At 35.6% G+C, this 16565-nt stretch overlaps 2 protein-coding genes across 6 annotated transcripts in view; one reads left to right on the top strand and one right to left on the bottom strand.

The window, feature by feature from the left end:
- eRF3 (eukaryotic translation release factor 3) overlaps positions 1 to 14647 on the bottom strand; it is an 87544-nt gene extending 72897 nt beyond the window's left edge. Inside the window, exons 1-3 of one of the 2 annotated variants that reach the window (XM_069841368.1) lie at positions 14547 to 14647; positions 13911 to 14420; positions 13300 to 13572 (exon numbers count right to left, since the gene is read on the bottom strand). In XM_069841368.1, the coding sequence (XP_069697469.1) occupies positions 13300 to 13572; positions 13911 to 14121 (484 nt within the window). In that variant the 5' untranslated portion in view covers positions 14122 to 14420; positions 14547 to 14647. The remainder of the gene's footprint in view (positions 1 to 13299; positions 13573 to 13910; positions 14421 to 14546) is intronic. The other variant, XM_069841369.1, reaches the window with a different exon arrangement.
- A 38-nt stretch (positions 14648 to 14685) lies between these two features.
- The window catches only part of TyrRS-m (Tyrosine--tRNA ligase, mitochondrial), a 29023-nt gene continuing 27143 nt past the window's right edge, over positions 14686 to 16565 (top strand). Inside the window, exon 1 of one of the 4 annotated variants that reach the window (XM_069841372.1) lies at positions 14686 to 14702. In XM_069841372.1, coding sequence (XP_069697473.1) covers positions 14701 to 14702 — 2 coding nt within the window. In that variant the 5' untranslated portion in view covers positions 14686 to 14700. Of the gene's footprint in view, positions 14703 to 14787; positions 15148 to 16414; positions 16444 to 16565 lie in introns of those variants that run through there. The other 3 variants (XM_069841370.1, XM_069841373.1, XM_069841371.1) reach the window with 3 other exon arrangements.

Genomic DNA, 16565 nt, shown 5'->3' with positions numbered 1-16565 from the left:
TTCCCCCATACCCCAAAAAATCTTGTTAGGTAATAATGTGTAAACAAACTCATAATAGAAAAGGCTTATCTGAAGACATAACTGAATATTACTTCATTCAACTTACATTTGTATTTAGTATTTAGCGTGTATAATATACTTGTGATGATTGCCGAAAACGTTAATCCCATCAATAAATGTGGCTTAGTTAATAATACAAGACTACACATTACATGATAAGCAAACAGACGGACCCATTAAACTTATATTCACTTTAAAGAAATGAGGCTTAAAGTACAATCTAATATTTCATAAAGTTGTATAGAAAATTGGCTTAAATCCTCCAAAAGTCTTAAATTTTCCAAAGCTGATTTCAAAAGACTAAAAATGAGAGGCATTTGATTTTCACAAATGATTTTTTCAGGAATTTCTGCTGAGTTAAAGAGTTAAAAATTTTTGTATGAATGAGACTTGTTCTGTAGACAAGTTTTATGATCGCGATTTGTCATGAATTTTGTTCATTTTTCTCGTTTTCTGCAAATTTGGCAATTTTTTGTGTTACATGTGATTTTTCGCTCAATCTCATAGTCATCAATCACAAAATTCTATTATTTTATTTTCGACAATGAAACATTCAAAATAAGTATGAATATGGGTTTGTCTTTCATTATTTTCATTCTTTAATCACATGAAGAGTATGGCTGCTCAGCAGTGAAACATGAAAATGAGTGTAACACATGCATGCAGTGATGAATTCAGGAGGTGGCTCGGGAGGGAATATCCCTCCAGAGATTTCAGACATTTTAAACTAAAAAATATTTATTATTTAATTTATTGCCCAGACACTTGACACAAAGTCATTCGTCTATGTACTTCCCAGCAGAGTTCGCCTGTTGATTTAAACTAAAAAATATAATTTACACAATACTGTATTTCAATTTGATATTACTTTTCAGTAGCTATTTAATAAATTCTGTTATGCAGATTTTCAAACAGTTGTTTCCTTGAAGGTGATGGTGGTTGTTTTTTTATGTACGGGATTTTAAGGAAAGGATAATTAGTGACACAATTCACATAGCTGAGTTTCCTGGTCGATCTTGATTGGTTGAAATTTATATATCCTGAATTTTCAGCAATGATTTTTACAACTTTACAGTTAAGAAGTCAGGTGTACTGTATTTAGTCACATAGTTTTCAGTGTTAGTTTTGTTTATCAAATATAATAATCTTGTTCACTAAATTAGTTATAGTGCTTCCAGCTGAAAATGTCCAATCTAAAGGGCCCCATACACGCAAAAAATTATCTGAAGGTAAGTCTGTACAGATTTATCTCTGGGAGGTATATCTGAATTGGATGATTGCTCATACAAGCTCAGACTTAACTTACCTCTTAGACAGTAAAACCTCAATAAGATGCGCCAGCTTATTACGCTATCCTGTGTAATACGCTTTTTTTGTCCGGTCCATGAACATTTCATATATAACGCCTTTATAAAATACCGGTACCCCGTTTGTTGCGCTCAAGTCCCGCATAACACGCTATTTTTGTGGAACATTTTCGATGTAATTTTCAGCAATGTACTGTAACAGCAATGAATCATTTTGGCCAATGAACTTACTGGTGCCATTAACCTGAAAAGTATTGCATTCGACCCTTTACCTGCGCATTTAAACCTTCATACTATACAATACCTCACCCTCTTGTTATGCTTCCTTATTTGACCCTTTACCTGCGTAGCTTACAGTTACAATAATCCACCCTATTGCTAATCCTCTCTTTCTCAAGCAACATTCCTCACTCGACCGTAATAAAATTCTGGAAATTTTTGCTCGTCAGTTTGTTATCTTTTAGTGTATTGAAATGTCTGTGAGTGTGATTACAATGTGTTAAACGAAAAGCACTTTTTGTGTCTGAAAAATTGGAAATCTTACGAAAGTACGATGAAAACAGTACTCTTAATCAGAAACAACTGTCTGATTCATTAGGAATCCCATCATCGACATTAATAACGATAATAAAAAATCGTGACTCAATCAGTGCAGTTGCGACATCGGGAGGATGTAAGTGCAAGAGAGTGAAGTGTGGTAAACATGAGGACTTGGAGAACACGCATACGGCAAACAACTATAAAGGATTCTTTTCGAAAGAATTAAGTATACTACATACATACAATATCGTAAATGTCTTTAACGTACAGTACAGTAATTACATAATGGAGTAATACTGTATTACCTTTCATGAATCATGTATTTCAATAAAGAAAAATGCTAATAGATGCTGTACATAAGTCAAAATTAGTATACCCGCCTAATACACGGTTTACACGTGGTCCCTTGAACAGCGTCTTATTGGGGTTTTACTGTAATTAACCAAGAAGACCAAAGAGGTCGTTGAAGTCAATTATTTCCCAGGGAAAATGCGATCACTCGGGAAATACAATCCTCCATGGTTCTGCATTCATTTCTTTGTGATTTCTTAGCACTATTTTCAAATAGTATATCTACAGTTTTGCTTTATAAGTGTTATTATAACTTTTTTTTTTTATTTTCCATAAGCATGAAAAAGATTGATACATTTCTATATATTCTAAGAAAAATGCATGATAATAGTTCCTTGAATCTTAGTTTTCATAGCTTGCTGTCATTTCGCTACAGAGAACTGCAAAATGTAACAATGAAATCTCGACCTGATGCCTGCAGTATCGTTTGTTTCTGTTTACTTTTTCTGCCGCTTAATTTGGAGAGCGCTCAGTTGGGAAATTTCAAGCAGTCCTAGAAGTCTGGAGGCTTCTCTCAAGATCAAAAGCCTTGATATTTTTCGCCCATACACGAGAAGACTTGCCTCTGGATTTGGGTTTGTACAGACTTAGCTGGAGGTAAGTCTGTGCATGTATGGGTCCCTCTAAATGTCCAAAGGAAAAGATGTCCATATGCAAAAATGTTCAGTGCAAAATGTCCACTGCTGAATGTCCATGAACAAAAATGTCCAAAACTTTTCAATACATTGTATTTCATTATAGCCATTGCTAAGCAAATTCGAAGTACTAAGTTTTCTGTTACAAACTTTAATTAAGATAATGGCTCAAATCATTCGTTCTCAGAAAAAACAACACTTTAATAAAAGATGCATAAATGTACCAATATCATTCGAGAAATTGTGATAGCAATAAAATGTGTTAGCGGTGTGTGGAAAGAAAAACTTGTAATGCAAGATGTTTAAGCAATTCAGATATAGATAACAGAATGAAAACAATGATTCACAGTACAATTATATGAGGGGCTCACAACCAAAGTGGACCAAGTCCACCAGTGATCAGTTTGTGGAGTAATACAATCTCGGATGAAGAAAACTTAGATTTATTCATTGCCATAACAAACAAAGTCCATACATAACTCATTTGTTACTCCACAGAGGGCAGCATTTCCTATGGAAGGTGAAGGTTGCTAAGCATGAACCAGGAACTTTTAAAACTGAGTATCTCAGAACTATTCCAGATGGACTTGGTCCACTCTGGTTGTGAACCCCTCATATATGGAAGTGAAAATTGGACTTTCACAAAAAAAATCACAGAATGCAGTTGACAACTTCGAAAGAAAGTTTAAAGTTATGGTTTATTTAACGATGCTCGCAACTGCAGAGGTTATATCAGCGTCGCCGGATGTGCTGGAATTTTGTCCCGCAGGAGTTCTTTTACATGCCAGTAAATCTACTGACATGAGCCTGTCGCATTTAAGCACACTTAAATGCCATCGACCTGGCCCGGGATCAAACCCGCAACCTTGGGCATAGAAGGCCAGCGCTATACCAACTCGCCAACCAGTCTTCGAAAGAAAGGTGATAAGGAGGATATATGGACCAGTGGTAAGGGAAGGAACATGGAGAATCTGAGGTAATCATAAATTATATATACCTTATACAACAAATAGCTTTGTCAACTTTCATACGGATTAGGAGACTGCAATGGGCAGGACACATAGTCAGGATGGAGAAGGGAAGGATACCAAGGAGAACTTTTGAGGGGCAATATGGAGGAAAAATACCTGTTGGAAGACCACGGAATAGATGGGAGGATATGGTTCAAGAAGATACTACCAGTCTGCTATGATTGTGGAACTGGAAGGTGGCAGCAAGGGATAGAGAAGACTGGAGAGTAAGAATTGGGGAGGCCATGGCCAGAAAATGGGCCGAAGAGCCATAGATAGATAACATAATGATGTAAAAAGAAGGACAACGACATTTGCTTGAGGTAGATCTTGCTGCAGTTGAAGTCTATGGGTCAATGTGACACAAAGGGAAAGGGCTGCAAAAAGGCCACATGAAGAACCATCCAGAATTGTAAGAGAAGTCATTAGACAAATTGAAGATGAAGAAATTTTGGCAAGGCTTTCTGAAAGAAACAGATTTAAGAGAAATGTAAATGATGAAGAAAATGGAACTCAACCACAGAATATCCAACACAAATTATTATGATAACCCATATCCAAGCAGACTGTAAACGTTAGACCTCCTATAAACAGGATATATTTTACCAAGCAAAGGAAAATAGGAAACATTAAGGAGGTACAATGAGTACAAAAATAACGACGTTAAACCCTTTTTACGTGCTATATTACTTAATTATGGCTTTTAAGGAACCCAGAGGTTCATTGCAATTCTCACATAAGCCCGCCATCAGTCCCTATCCTATGCAAGATTAATCCAGTCTCTATTATCATATCCCACCCCACTCAAATCCATTTTAATATTATCCTCCCATCTACATCTCGGCCTACCCAAAGGTCTTTTTCCCTCCGGCCTCCCAACTAACAACCGGATTCGCCTATACGTGCTACATGCCCTGCACGTGCTATATCATACAATTTAAAATTTATAGATCTCTTGGATATGGAACAACAAGTTTTGATAGAGAAATCATTGCAATAAGTGAAAGTCTCAGGAATCTTCTATGCCACATTAATAAATTTAAGAATCCAGTTATATTGTCAGACTCCAAAGCAGCTATTCTATAAATAGTCTCTAAACACACACCTTCATCTCAAACAGCAGAAATAACTAAAATGCTCTCTCAATTAATATCACTCAATAAAAGAATTGTATTCCAATGGATACCATTGTGGAATCCTGGGAAACGAGAATGAGGATGCTTTGGCAAAGAAGGGCAGCACTGCTACTTACAGACCTGTTACTAAATCTACGTATTACTCTGTGAAAAGATTTATTAAATCTACATACTTAGACTTCAACAAACAAAATTTGATAACACAATCTCAAGGGGAAAAAATGGAACTCTCTGCATCATAATCCACAGTTAATTCCCGATTTACCACAAAAATCGTCTGTAGCTGCATTTAGATTGGCAACAGGCTATGACTGTTTGGCCAAACACCTGCATAGAATTGGAATATGTCAGTCCCCTAACTGCCCATTGTGCAACTCAAACCAAGAAATGGATTCGGAACACCTCAAAATCTGTTCTTCAGTGGCTGACCATAATAATATCTTTGAAAAATATTGGAGTGCAAGAGGTCAAATGCTTGGCATTAGAAAACAACAACAAAATTTCTTATACAGCCAGAGACATAAGACAAAGAGGTTATTTAATTGAGTAGATATTAACATAATGAGGACATTTTAATCTATGGACAATTTAACCTCCAACCAGTTATACTCGTAGAATATAAAGTAAATATAAATATTTCAGTGGTTGCATGTAATGAAGAAAATTCTCAATTTGCTTTAAATGAAAATGAAATCTATGAACCAGTAATTTCATCTGTTTTACCTCCATCTACTCCTGTTAGTTGTGAGTCAATGAATAAAATAGTTGGACGAGAAATTAAATATAAAAAACGATGGAAAACTAAATAAAATTCGCTGTATTTCGATAATGTTTTGTATTTGGGTTAGTGCATTTTGTAAACTCTGTGAAATGCATTTTAAAAATAATCTCGAAGTTCTTCACGAAACACGTAGGGTGTTCATATAATTGCTCTTTAAAAACTTTATAAAAGGCCATTGGAAGATGCTTTCCTGTAATTTAATCAGTGTGTAATCACTATTTGTACAAAATTTATGTACAAAGGACACTTAACACTGGTGCTATATGACAATTTCCCATAACTATGGTCCATGATACAACTATTCAAAGAGCATTGTAAAAATCACATAGACCATTCGTAGATAGCTGCAGTGACTTGACTTCAAATTACAGTATAGCAAAAATATAGATAAACGAGGTACTATGTTATGGAGTACAAAATTCGAATGGACCATAGTTGTGTTTTCCAGGACCATAGTTACGGGAAATGACGGTACCTATTAATATTCGCCAGATTTTACATACTGTAACAATATTAACATTTATTAGGTATAACATTAATTGTATATTAACAGTTACAGTAATAATATTTAAAACAATAATATTAATGAATGAAAGCTCTATTTATTTAATTGACCCATTTCTCTTATGTTCCATTTTACATAAACTGCCTCTGTTGATGTTAGATAAGATCTGAATTATTGTTTCTTTTGCTGTCCATCCCACCTCACCCTCAGTATAGTGTAAGTCCCTAGGGGATAAGATCTGAATTCAACACTGCACGCATGTGCAATGCTTAGATTCATTACACATTAACACAAAAAGAAGAAATGTGTAAAAGATATTACCATATTTTCAGCAAAAGTATGCAACAAAGACTAAGGAATAATGTATTTTGATAATTTGGCAGCCAAGAGACCTGTCATAGTGTGCAACCAGCCTTATTAATACAAGGAAAGCCTGTAGGGGAATGAGTGTTTTGTTACCAGATTTTTTAAAGTGATTTCCATGTTTAAATTCAAACTTTTCTTCATGATTTACACGTTTAAATAACGACTTTTTTCTTCACGATTCACATATATAAACAAAGACTTTTTCACGAATTACAGCAGTTTTATTTACAGACTTTCATAATTCACCATTTTATGGTATCTCTACTAATAACTGAATATGCAAATACTTTTAAAAGAATGAAAAGTATAAAGAGATTAAATTACCAAAAAGTCAAAGTGACCTATTTGTCATAAGAAGAGAAGCATGAACTGCACTGTATTTTATTTTCACATAAAAGAACTTCAAATTTTGGCACTTGGTCCTTACATACATGCATCTGATGAATTCTTAGCTGCTCAACTGATAGGAGTGCAATTTCCTGATTCGGAATATCTTCAAATCACACCAACCCTTTGGACATGTTGTGAATTGGGACCTCGAATAAAGCTGCGTCAGGATCCCATTCACTGTCCCAAGTTGGCAGTAATCATCTTCTGTCACCTCCATCACAAATGTCAACTCATTGCAGGAATCACCCCTTCCCTTGTCGAAGTCAGGAATGGGAGCTCAAACAGCAGCTCCAAAATGGGTAGGAAGGAATTTTTTGTCAGAGTTTTTCTTCATCCTCTTTGCCTGATGTTCGAAGTTCGATTCAGTATCTTTTCTTCCTACAACACCATACTCCAATATTGAAACAAATATTACATTGCTTTCTGTTTCCTCATCTTTGTCATCTCTCAGAGCATGTCCAATATGTCCATAGATCAAATGAAGTTTTCAACCACAGTCTCGACATGTATGGCCATCAGAGGTCTCTTCTGAGCAGACACAACAGGCTATTATTTCAGAGGCTGAAGGCTGTTGACTAACCAGAGTTTGAACATAAGAATTTTTTTTTTTTCTTTTTTTTTTTTCACTTCGGGTTGTGCTCTGTTCAATGTTTTGGAGAGAAAGATCTTCTTCCTCTTTTTTAGGATTCTCTGTGCCCTTCTGTTCTGATGTTTTAATGCTGCCTATGATTTTCTCCAGATACTCTTCACTCTAAGTTTTGTAAAACATCTTAAGACAGAGAAGAAGTTGTCAGGCCTATCTTTACTTTAAAACCAAAGAGAACTTCATATGGTGAATAATTTCGAGGGAAAAATTGTTCCGGTCGGGTATCGAACCTGGGACCTTTGGTTAAAGGTACCAATGCTCTACCAACTGAGCTACCCAGGAACTCTACCAACACCAATCCAATTTTTCCCTCTATATCCACAGACCTCAAAGTGGACTGACAACCGCCAAGCAACCAACACTGAGTGCACACTAACTCTGTGTGACTTAAATTGTAGTTTTCTGTTAACGAACAGTGACGTGTATTATGCAAATCAAGCTTTCAGGTATAACTCCCTGTAAAGTTGATTTGAATAATTTCAAAGGCCGGATATCGAACCCGGGACCTGTTAAACATACCAACGCTCTACCAACTGTGCCTGGTCTGGTGTCTGGTAGAGTTCCTGGGTAGCTCAGTTGATAGTGCGTTGGTACGTTTAACCAAAGGTCCTGGGTTCGATACCTGGCCCCAGAACAATTTTTCCCCTCAATATTATTCAAATCAACTTTACAGGGAGTTATACCTGAAAGCTTGATTTGCATAAAACACGTCACTGTTCGTTAACAGAAAACCACAATTTAAGTCACAGAGAGTTAGTGTGTACTCAATGTTGGTTGCTTGACGGTTGTCAGCCCACTTTGAGATCTGTGGATATAGAGGAAAAAATTGGATTGGTGTCTGGTAGAGTTCCCGGGTAGCTTAGTTGGTAGAGCATTGGTATGTTTAACCAAAGTTCCCGGGTTCGATACCCGGCCTCGGAATAATTTTTCCTTTGAAATTATTCAAATCAACTTTATAGGGAGTTATATCTGAAAGCTTGATTTGCAACTTCATGTGGTGTTCTCGTAATTAAAATACAACCCCTAAGGTTCTTCATCAGCTGGATAAAGCATAACCCATCACTCCAGCAGACAGTTTGTTCATCTTCCAAGCCGACATATTTTGAATGTAATGATTGGCTCTTTCAACATTTTCCTGACTTTTTGAGTCTCACAGCTTATCATAAACGATCTTCAAAGAGGACCAGTAATCCTTTAATATGCTAATCACCTTATTGGCGAATTCTGTCCCAGTATTGGATTGCAAAATTGATGGAGCACCGAGCAATGTGAATATGTTAATATGCATATTGCTTTTCAGACATTACTGTTTACAGTTCTTATTTACACTTCTGTATTTCACAAATTTCTGTTTAATACCTTGTCATTAAAAGTACAATGTTTACTTGACAAACGTTTTTGCCTCTATTTTGTAAGGCAGGTTCAAGTCATTGTGTTATGTTATATGTTGGAATTCTAAAGCATTATATGTTGTTGTTTTCTAATGCCAGGCATTTGACAATGAAGTCATTTGACCTCTTGCACTCCAATATTTTTCAAATATGTTATCATGGCCAGCCACTGAAGCACAGATGTTGAGGTGTTCCGAATCCATTTCTTGGTTTGAGCTGCACAATGGGCAGTTAGGGGACTGATATATTCCAATTCTATGCAGGTGTTTGGCCAAACAATCATGGCCTGTTGCCAATCTAAATGCAGCTACAGACGATTTTCGTGGTAAATCGGGAATTAACTGTGGATTATGATGGAGAGAGTTCCATTTTTTCCCCTTGAGATTGTGTTAACAAATTTTGTTTGTTGAAGTCTAAGTATGTAGATTTAATAAATCTTTTCACAGAGTAATACATAGATTTAGTAACAGGTCTGTAAGTAGCAGCGCTGCCCTTCTTTGCTAAAGCATCCGCATTCTCGTTTCCCGGATTCCACAATGGGATGGTATCCATTGGAATACAATTCTTTTATTGAGTGATATTAATTGAGAGAGCATTTTAGTTATTTCTGCTGTTTGAGATGAAGTTGTGTGTTTAGAGACTATTGATAGAATAGCTGCTTTGGAGTCTGACAATATAGCTGCATTCTTAAATTTATTGATGTGGCATAGAAGATTCCTGAGACTTTCACTTATTGCAATGATTTCTCCATCAAAACTTGTTGTTCCATATCCAAGAGATCTATAAAGTGAGAAGAGACAGCACGTAACACCGGCACCGGCCTAGCATTATATAGGCCTACACCTACACACTTGAAATCTAAATTAACATGATTGCAGTATTACCAACAGCTATTTTAAACACTATTATCTTCATGATTCCTTAATTACACATGAATATATCTAAGAAGTAGTATGCCACCTCTTCCACTGTCATAGATTTAAGGAGCCAGTCATTGGAGAACAACAAACTTGGTGAGATGGTCTAATTTGCTTTTACTCTCAACAAACAAGACATCACATCACTTCAGTAGCCAATAGTTCCTACGTTCCTTCTTCGTGGTTGTTTTAGTCTTTGAGGGGACCCAGACGTGAGTTTTATACATTTTCAACCTGTATGCTTTTTATTTATTTCCCTGAAAACGTCAAAGATATCTATCTACATGAAATATTGCATGTAAATTTACCATAGCATAATTAATAAATATACAAAAGTACACTGAAATTGGTTAACTACTTTAATCAAAATAAAAATCTTAATTCTGGATAAAAATAAAAAAAAATAAAACAATGTTGCATTAAAGTACCAATATCTCTGGTTATATGAATCACATAAAAGAATTGCTCATTTCTTTGTATCAAGAACGAGAAGGAAATTATTGTATGCCTTACAATTACTACTGTTGAAATCATTTCACATAAAATTGGCGGGTACTTGACTTCTCGTCATTCACCCATATGAAGCCAGCTGTGTAGACCAATTTACTGACAGAGTCCTTGCCCAGGGTGCGCCATAGGAGGCTGGTCTACATTAGACCTACAGTGAGATGAGATGATAGAGCCACAGATAAGTCCAGCGCTCTAGCCACAGACCACCATGGCAGTTTTCATATGAAATATCATTTAATGAAATTTTATAATTATAAATTAATCAATTTATTCAATAAAAATTATTTCTAGAATGCAAGTTTTTTTCCATGTACCTTAGGCCTATATAAAACTCGCAAAAATGAAGATACTATCAATTCCAAATGCCATACAAAATTTTATAGCTTTAGTTCCATGAGTTTTGGAGATATTGGTACTTTAATGTAACATTGTAGTGTGATTAAATTATGTAATCAATTTTATTTCTTTTGAATATTTATTCATTATGCTATGGTAAATTTATATGAAAAATTTCAAGCAGATAACTTTGATATTTCCAGAGAGAAAAAATATATATGTGTTGAAAATGTAGAAAACTCGCGTCTGGGTTCCCTTAACACATTCTCCACCAGCTTATGGTAACTTTCATCCAACAGAAAAGGGCTTTTAGCAGCATTACTTCTAATCCGACAAATTTCATCATAAAAGAAACTTTACATCGAAACAATCAACTCATGTGGGGATTCAGATTCAGGTGTAACGATCTGTTCTGACATCTTGAACAACACTGAGAAAAATCTGGTCTGGTATGTAGGGATGTGAGTCAGTATGCTACACAACAATGGCAGTTTGAATTTAAACACAAAAGATTATCAAGCATCAAACCATTAATATAATTATTGTAATCAATAAAAGAAACTACAATATAATTTGACAGATATTTTCAAAATAAATGGATTAATTTACAACAGTTAAATTTAATAACGTTTTATAACACTGCCTGCTCCCATTTTGCAGTTCTATACAATGTCTAGGAAATATGTAAAATAATTTCTATTTGAAACTTTCCCCATTTGATTTTAGGCATTCTATCAAATGCTTGTTTAGCCAAGCATCTGCATAGAATTGGAATATATCAGTCTCCTAACTGTCCATTGTGCAACTCAAATCAAGAAATGGATTCAGAACATCTCAAAATCTGTGCGTCAGTGACTAACCATGACAATATCTTTGAAAAATATTGGAGTGCAAGAGGTCAAATGACTTCACTGTCAAATGCCTGGCATTAGAAAACGACAACATAGTGCCAGTAACATGACTTGAAGAGTGCTTAAACATCCGATTAGCTATAACAAAGATTTACAACTTTGAGGGCACTACATTTACAAACAAAAAGGAAAACATTACGTAAGAAGTTATACATATTCGAAGCACAGGCCTACTTTTGACCTTTGATTCAATAAACATGAGGTGGACTGATAACAGAAGTAATAAAATCGTCTATTAAACGACTACTAAAAAGGTTGCTCATGATTAAGAAACATGCACTGAAAATAGTGTGTATGTGTATAATATATATCAATGACGATCTGGCAGCTACTATTAATCAGAAATAAATATTTCGGAATCTACAATGGAGAGCTACTAGCATACCATATTAATTATTGTAACAATAGTAAATTGTATCACGAAATAAGGAAATAATAAAGAGAGTATCGGCGACAAAAGACATAGGCTATTTCCTCATCACCAAACTATGTGGATTTTCCCTCCCAATATCAGTAAACTTAATTATGATTAAAATGGTAAGCTGTATTAGCAGTATCCGATTAGAGTTCTGAATTAATGGTCAATGTAGAGTATCCACCACCCACTGAACGAATATTGGTTAAACGAGCGTTGAGCGACTTCCACCGATTTTGGAATAGACACCGACGCACTTAGGTTAGATTAGATTAGTTTAGGCTTTTATTACCCCGTCAAGATGAAGGTGAAAGCGATTGAGTATGATTTTTTGTTTTCTATGTTGGCAGTTCAAGTGCGTCAGTGTCTATTCCAAAATCGGCGGAAGTCACTCAACGCTAGTTTCACCCGAATATTTCACACTTTTATCACTGCCAATGTTGCGCTATAAACCAATTTTCGCAAATCTAATGTAAAAAACTGCCTACACAAACAACAAGTTCTACTAAATGTTTAGGATTAGTGTAAAACTGGCCTATGTCTCCTATAGTGGGCGGGACATAAGTAACATTCACCGAATTAATTTCACCATTTATACATCACATCCAGTGTCACAATACAGGTGTGTCTGATCTTCTATGTTGAGGAATATTACGAATATCTTTTGATATTTTGGAATCTGTCTAACTTTCTGTAAGTCCCAATTCCTGACACCTAAAATACAAGTTCAAGGAACTTATATATATTACTGATGCAATTAATCTCTCAAACTTGCGTTTTAACAATAATAATTACTATAGAGTCACACTTATTCCACTCAGAAGACATTGTATAGAATATTAAATGCAAAGCCGAAGTCACTGATTTTGCTACAGAACTTGTATCAGTAGCTTACAGCAACTTACACTAATTTAAACTTAGGCTAGCTTAAACTTTGTTAAAAATATACATAAATAAATCTCTGTATCTTCAGCGAAAAAAACAAAAAGTATTAGCCTACCTACCGGTACTAAACACAGTACTAATTACACGTTTCAAAGTGATTAAAGATAGGCCTAAAGAAAACAGTCTCCCTTCCCTCAACCCACTCACCAACATGTCCAATAAAGACAACATTAACATGCTCCTTCTTGCTTTTGGTTTCCTCGGTTTTGCTGACAGGTCGCTTTTTGGGTTTGATAACCTCTTCTGTTTCCTCGTCATCATCTTCATCTCCTTCTGGTTCATTTTCTGGTGTTAATAAAGGATCGTTATCTCCATCTGCAGCTTCCTCCCAGCTATCTGCAGGAGGCGGAGGTGCCCCCTCCCCAGGAGGCTCTTCTACTTCAATCCCTCGACAGGATGCTTCATCTGCAACCGTTCCACCTTCAATCAACATGAGAACGCTATAATTAAAACAATTGTGTGTATAACCGTTCAATGATAAATTTATCTTCTCTAACTTACAGACTAGATATTTGAACTCTCATATTTGTTTTTGTAATTGAAATAATGGAGATATTAAAGCTAACAACATAGTCAAAATTAAGAAACTAGTAAACCTACTGTTCTGTTATGATTGTCAAAAGTATGTCACTTAATTCTAACCTACATTCTAGTTTGTTTTTAAGAAGTATAGGCCTAATGTATTTCACTCTTTTAAAGCACGGTAGGTAGGCCTACTACTGACAAATATGGAAAATATCCTTACAATATATTCATACCATTTGTAACAGGAACCTGACCGTCGGTTGACTCTGGAGATTCTGATTTCGGAAGGGGTTCTGCTTGTCGTGGAAGGAATGAAGGCACAAATTCGGCTGCGTTCACATTCAACGTGGAAAATCTCCCAGACAGATCGGGGGATTCGCCAGGTTCACCTGCACTACTGTCTGCTTGTTGTTCCCACGAGTCGGGAGCTCCGTTGTTAGCCATTCTATATTATATTAATATTGTCCAAAAGTACGTAACACAAAAAAATATTTCCGCAAATCCTTTATCTTAAATATCCGCGTGTGTTCTCTCCCTTTACCGGAAGGTAATGGCAGAATACGATCTGGTCCAAGTTTATTAATGTATAAAAACTACAATTAGTTATAAGGGTGGTACTGCACGATGTATAAATAAATAAACGTTGTAATATTATTTCACATTTACATTTAGTTAGGAGTAAGAGTATGTTATAATAATTAATTTGATTTCACTAGGGTATGCCACTGCTGCTTCTGATGAATCTGAAAAGATCGAAGTTTAAACATAGAATTACCAAGCCTGCATAATTGAAAGTTACACTATTTATTGTTTATTTATTTTACAAATCAAATGCTATTATTTAGAATGTATTGTTGAATCGAACTTACTGAATTAGTAATTTATACGACTAGATTAGTTATATCTCATATGTCATTCGTCCCGCCTCTCAACCAATCACGAAATGAGGTACACGACGTCATAATAGAAATTTTCCACAGCCTTGTAAATTGAAAATGCTCATATTACGATGCGACTGCTCAAATGTAAGTAAAATACAGTTAGTCTTCTATGTACACTGCCATCGTGATCTAATAGATCGAGAAGGCATTGTTACATATCACCTCTGTGTGTGATCTGAATAGCAGTGATTGCAAGGTGTCACATGTATGCTGTTAACAGTGTATAGGTTATAGGTGGTGGGAATCCTAGCTGTTTATAGGTTACAATACGGTGATATACGCGTGGAAGTTATTATATGCTGTATGTCCACATTTTTAAGATAGTGACAGTGTAACAAGAACTGCGTTTTTGGCTTTAGGCCTATTTGCGTTAACCTCCGGATGTCAAACTTTTCAACTCTTTACAAGAAATGCTTCTGAAACGTTTGTGGAGAACCGATATCAGACATATAAGAGGTTACTCCAGTAGAAATATCATGAAACTTCATGAAAGAGGTTTCTATGAAGATATATTTCCAGAAACTTCAAAGCAAGTAACAATTTATTGTGAATAAATTTCAGAACACGAATTCCTTCCTTTCCCTCTTCAAAATTCCACACACAAAATAAATTATTGGCACTGAAAAGTGCCGTTTCGTAAGCATGATGATGCACATTTGACAAACTCAGACAAGTCTGCTCTTTTTAGTATTTTAAGATGTAATTTTCAGTGAGGAATTCGTATACTGAAATTTTCACGAAAATTACTTCCAAATTGTAGCACACTTTTTTAAAGACACGATGTGATCACTGCTAAAGATATAAATACACCCAATGCGTCCCAAATACCATCGTTTCTAATATATCCGACGAACGATTTTTTCAGATATTTGCACACTAAATCGTCACGTACCGGTAATCCATTGAGGAAGTGCCCTTATTCATATTCGTCTTAAAACTGAAACAGTTTAAATAAGCACACTGAACAGTCTTAAAAACACAATAATATGGCAGCACATTCACGGAAAAATGTTTTTTGGCACAATAAAAAGAACAAACACACCACGAAAAAATGTAAAATTGCTACCTACATTGCCTTATGGTCTGAATTGACTGAGTCTGAATCTGTTCGTATTCACAACACCAATATCCCCACCTCACTGCACGCAAATAGCAGCCAGCCTACAAGCACATTACGTGGACACAGCTGGAGCCGCTACATATAGTTTGACGAAAGTATCTCCCAGCAGTGTGCTTTGTATATATAGCGTGACAAAATTATCTACCGGCATTATGCTGAAGACAACAATAGAAATAAATAATATATTCAATATATAGGCATATCTTTCAGGAATGGCTTACTATTAAATAGGACTGTACCCCAGCATCCCTAATGGGTGCACTGTCACTGGTCAACACCCATATAAATCGTGCTCGTCCCATGATTCATAGATACAATCTAGTCTCTAGGCAGCTGCCTACAAAATTCACATCTGCTACAGAGGATCACCATCTTCTTCCCGATTCCCAAGGCTTGAACCAGTCAGATAATAAACCTACTCCTTCTGTGAAACACAGTCCTTTGGATCAATTTAAACATGGCTTACAGCATTGAACTCAGCGCTTCCTACAACCTTTGGACGATAATGATTTCAATACTTGTGTTACCGAATTTTCTTTTTTTTTTTATCGGAGTCCATTTATCTTCTCCCAGGATCAAAGCATCCAGCTTATAAATATATCACCGTTAAAAAAAAAATTCCATCTTGCAATGATCTTATCACCAAAATTTCAATCCCCAAATCAAATCGAAAAGGGACAAGGAAAAATGTATGAATAAGTATAGGTATGATGAAATTGAGGACTGTTTTTGCAAAACTTTCTAACTTCAAAATTTGCAAAATTGAGATTTTGATGGATTCGTTAACATAAGGCAGGTCTCTACATGATGTTCAAAGCGTCTTAGTA

The sequence above is a fragment of the Periplaneta americana genome, chromosome 12 (assembly GCF_040183065.1).
Source record: "Periplaneta americana isolate PAMFEO1 chromosome 12, P.americana_PAMFEO1_priV1, whole genome shotgun sequence".
Taxonomy (NCBI): Eukaryota; Metazoa; Arthropoda; class Insecta; order Blattodea; family Blattidae; genus Periplaneta; species Periplaneta americana.
Note: the sequence above shows the minus strand (reverse complement) of the source record. Positions and strands in the feature narration are given on the sequence as shown.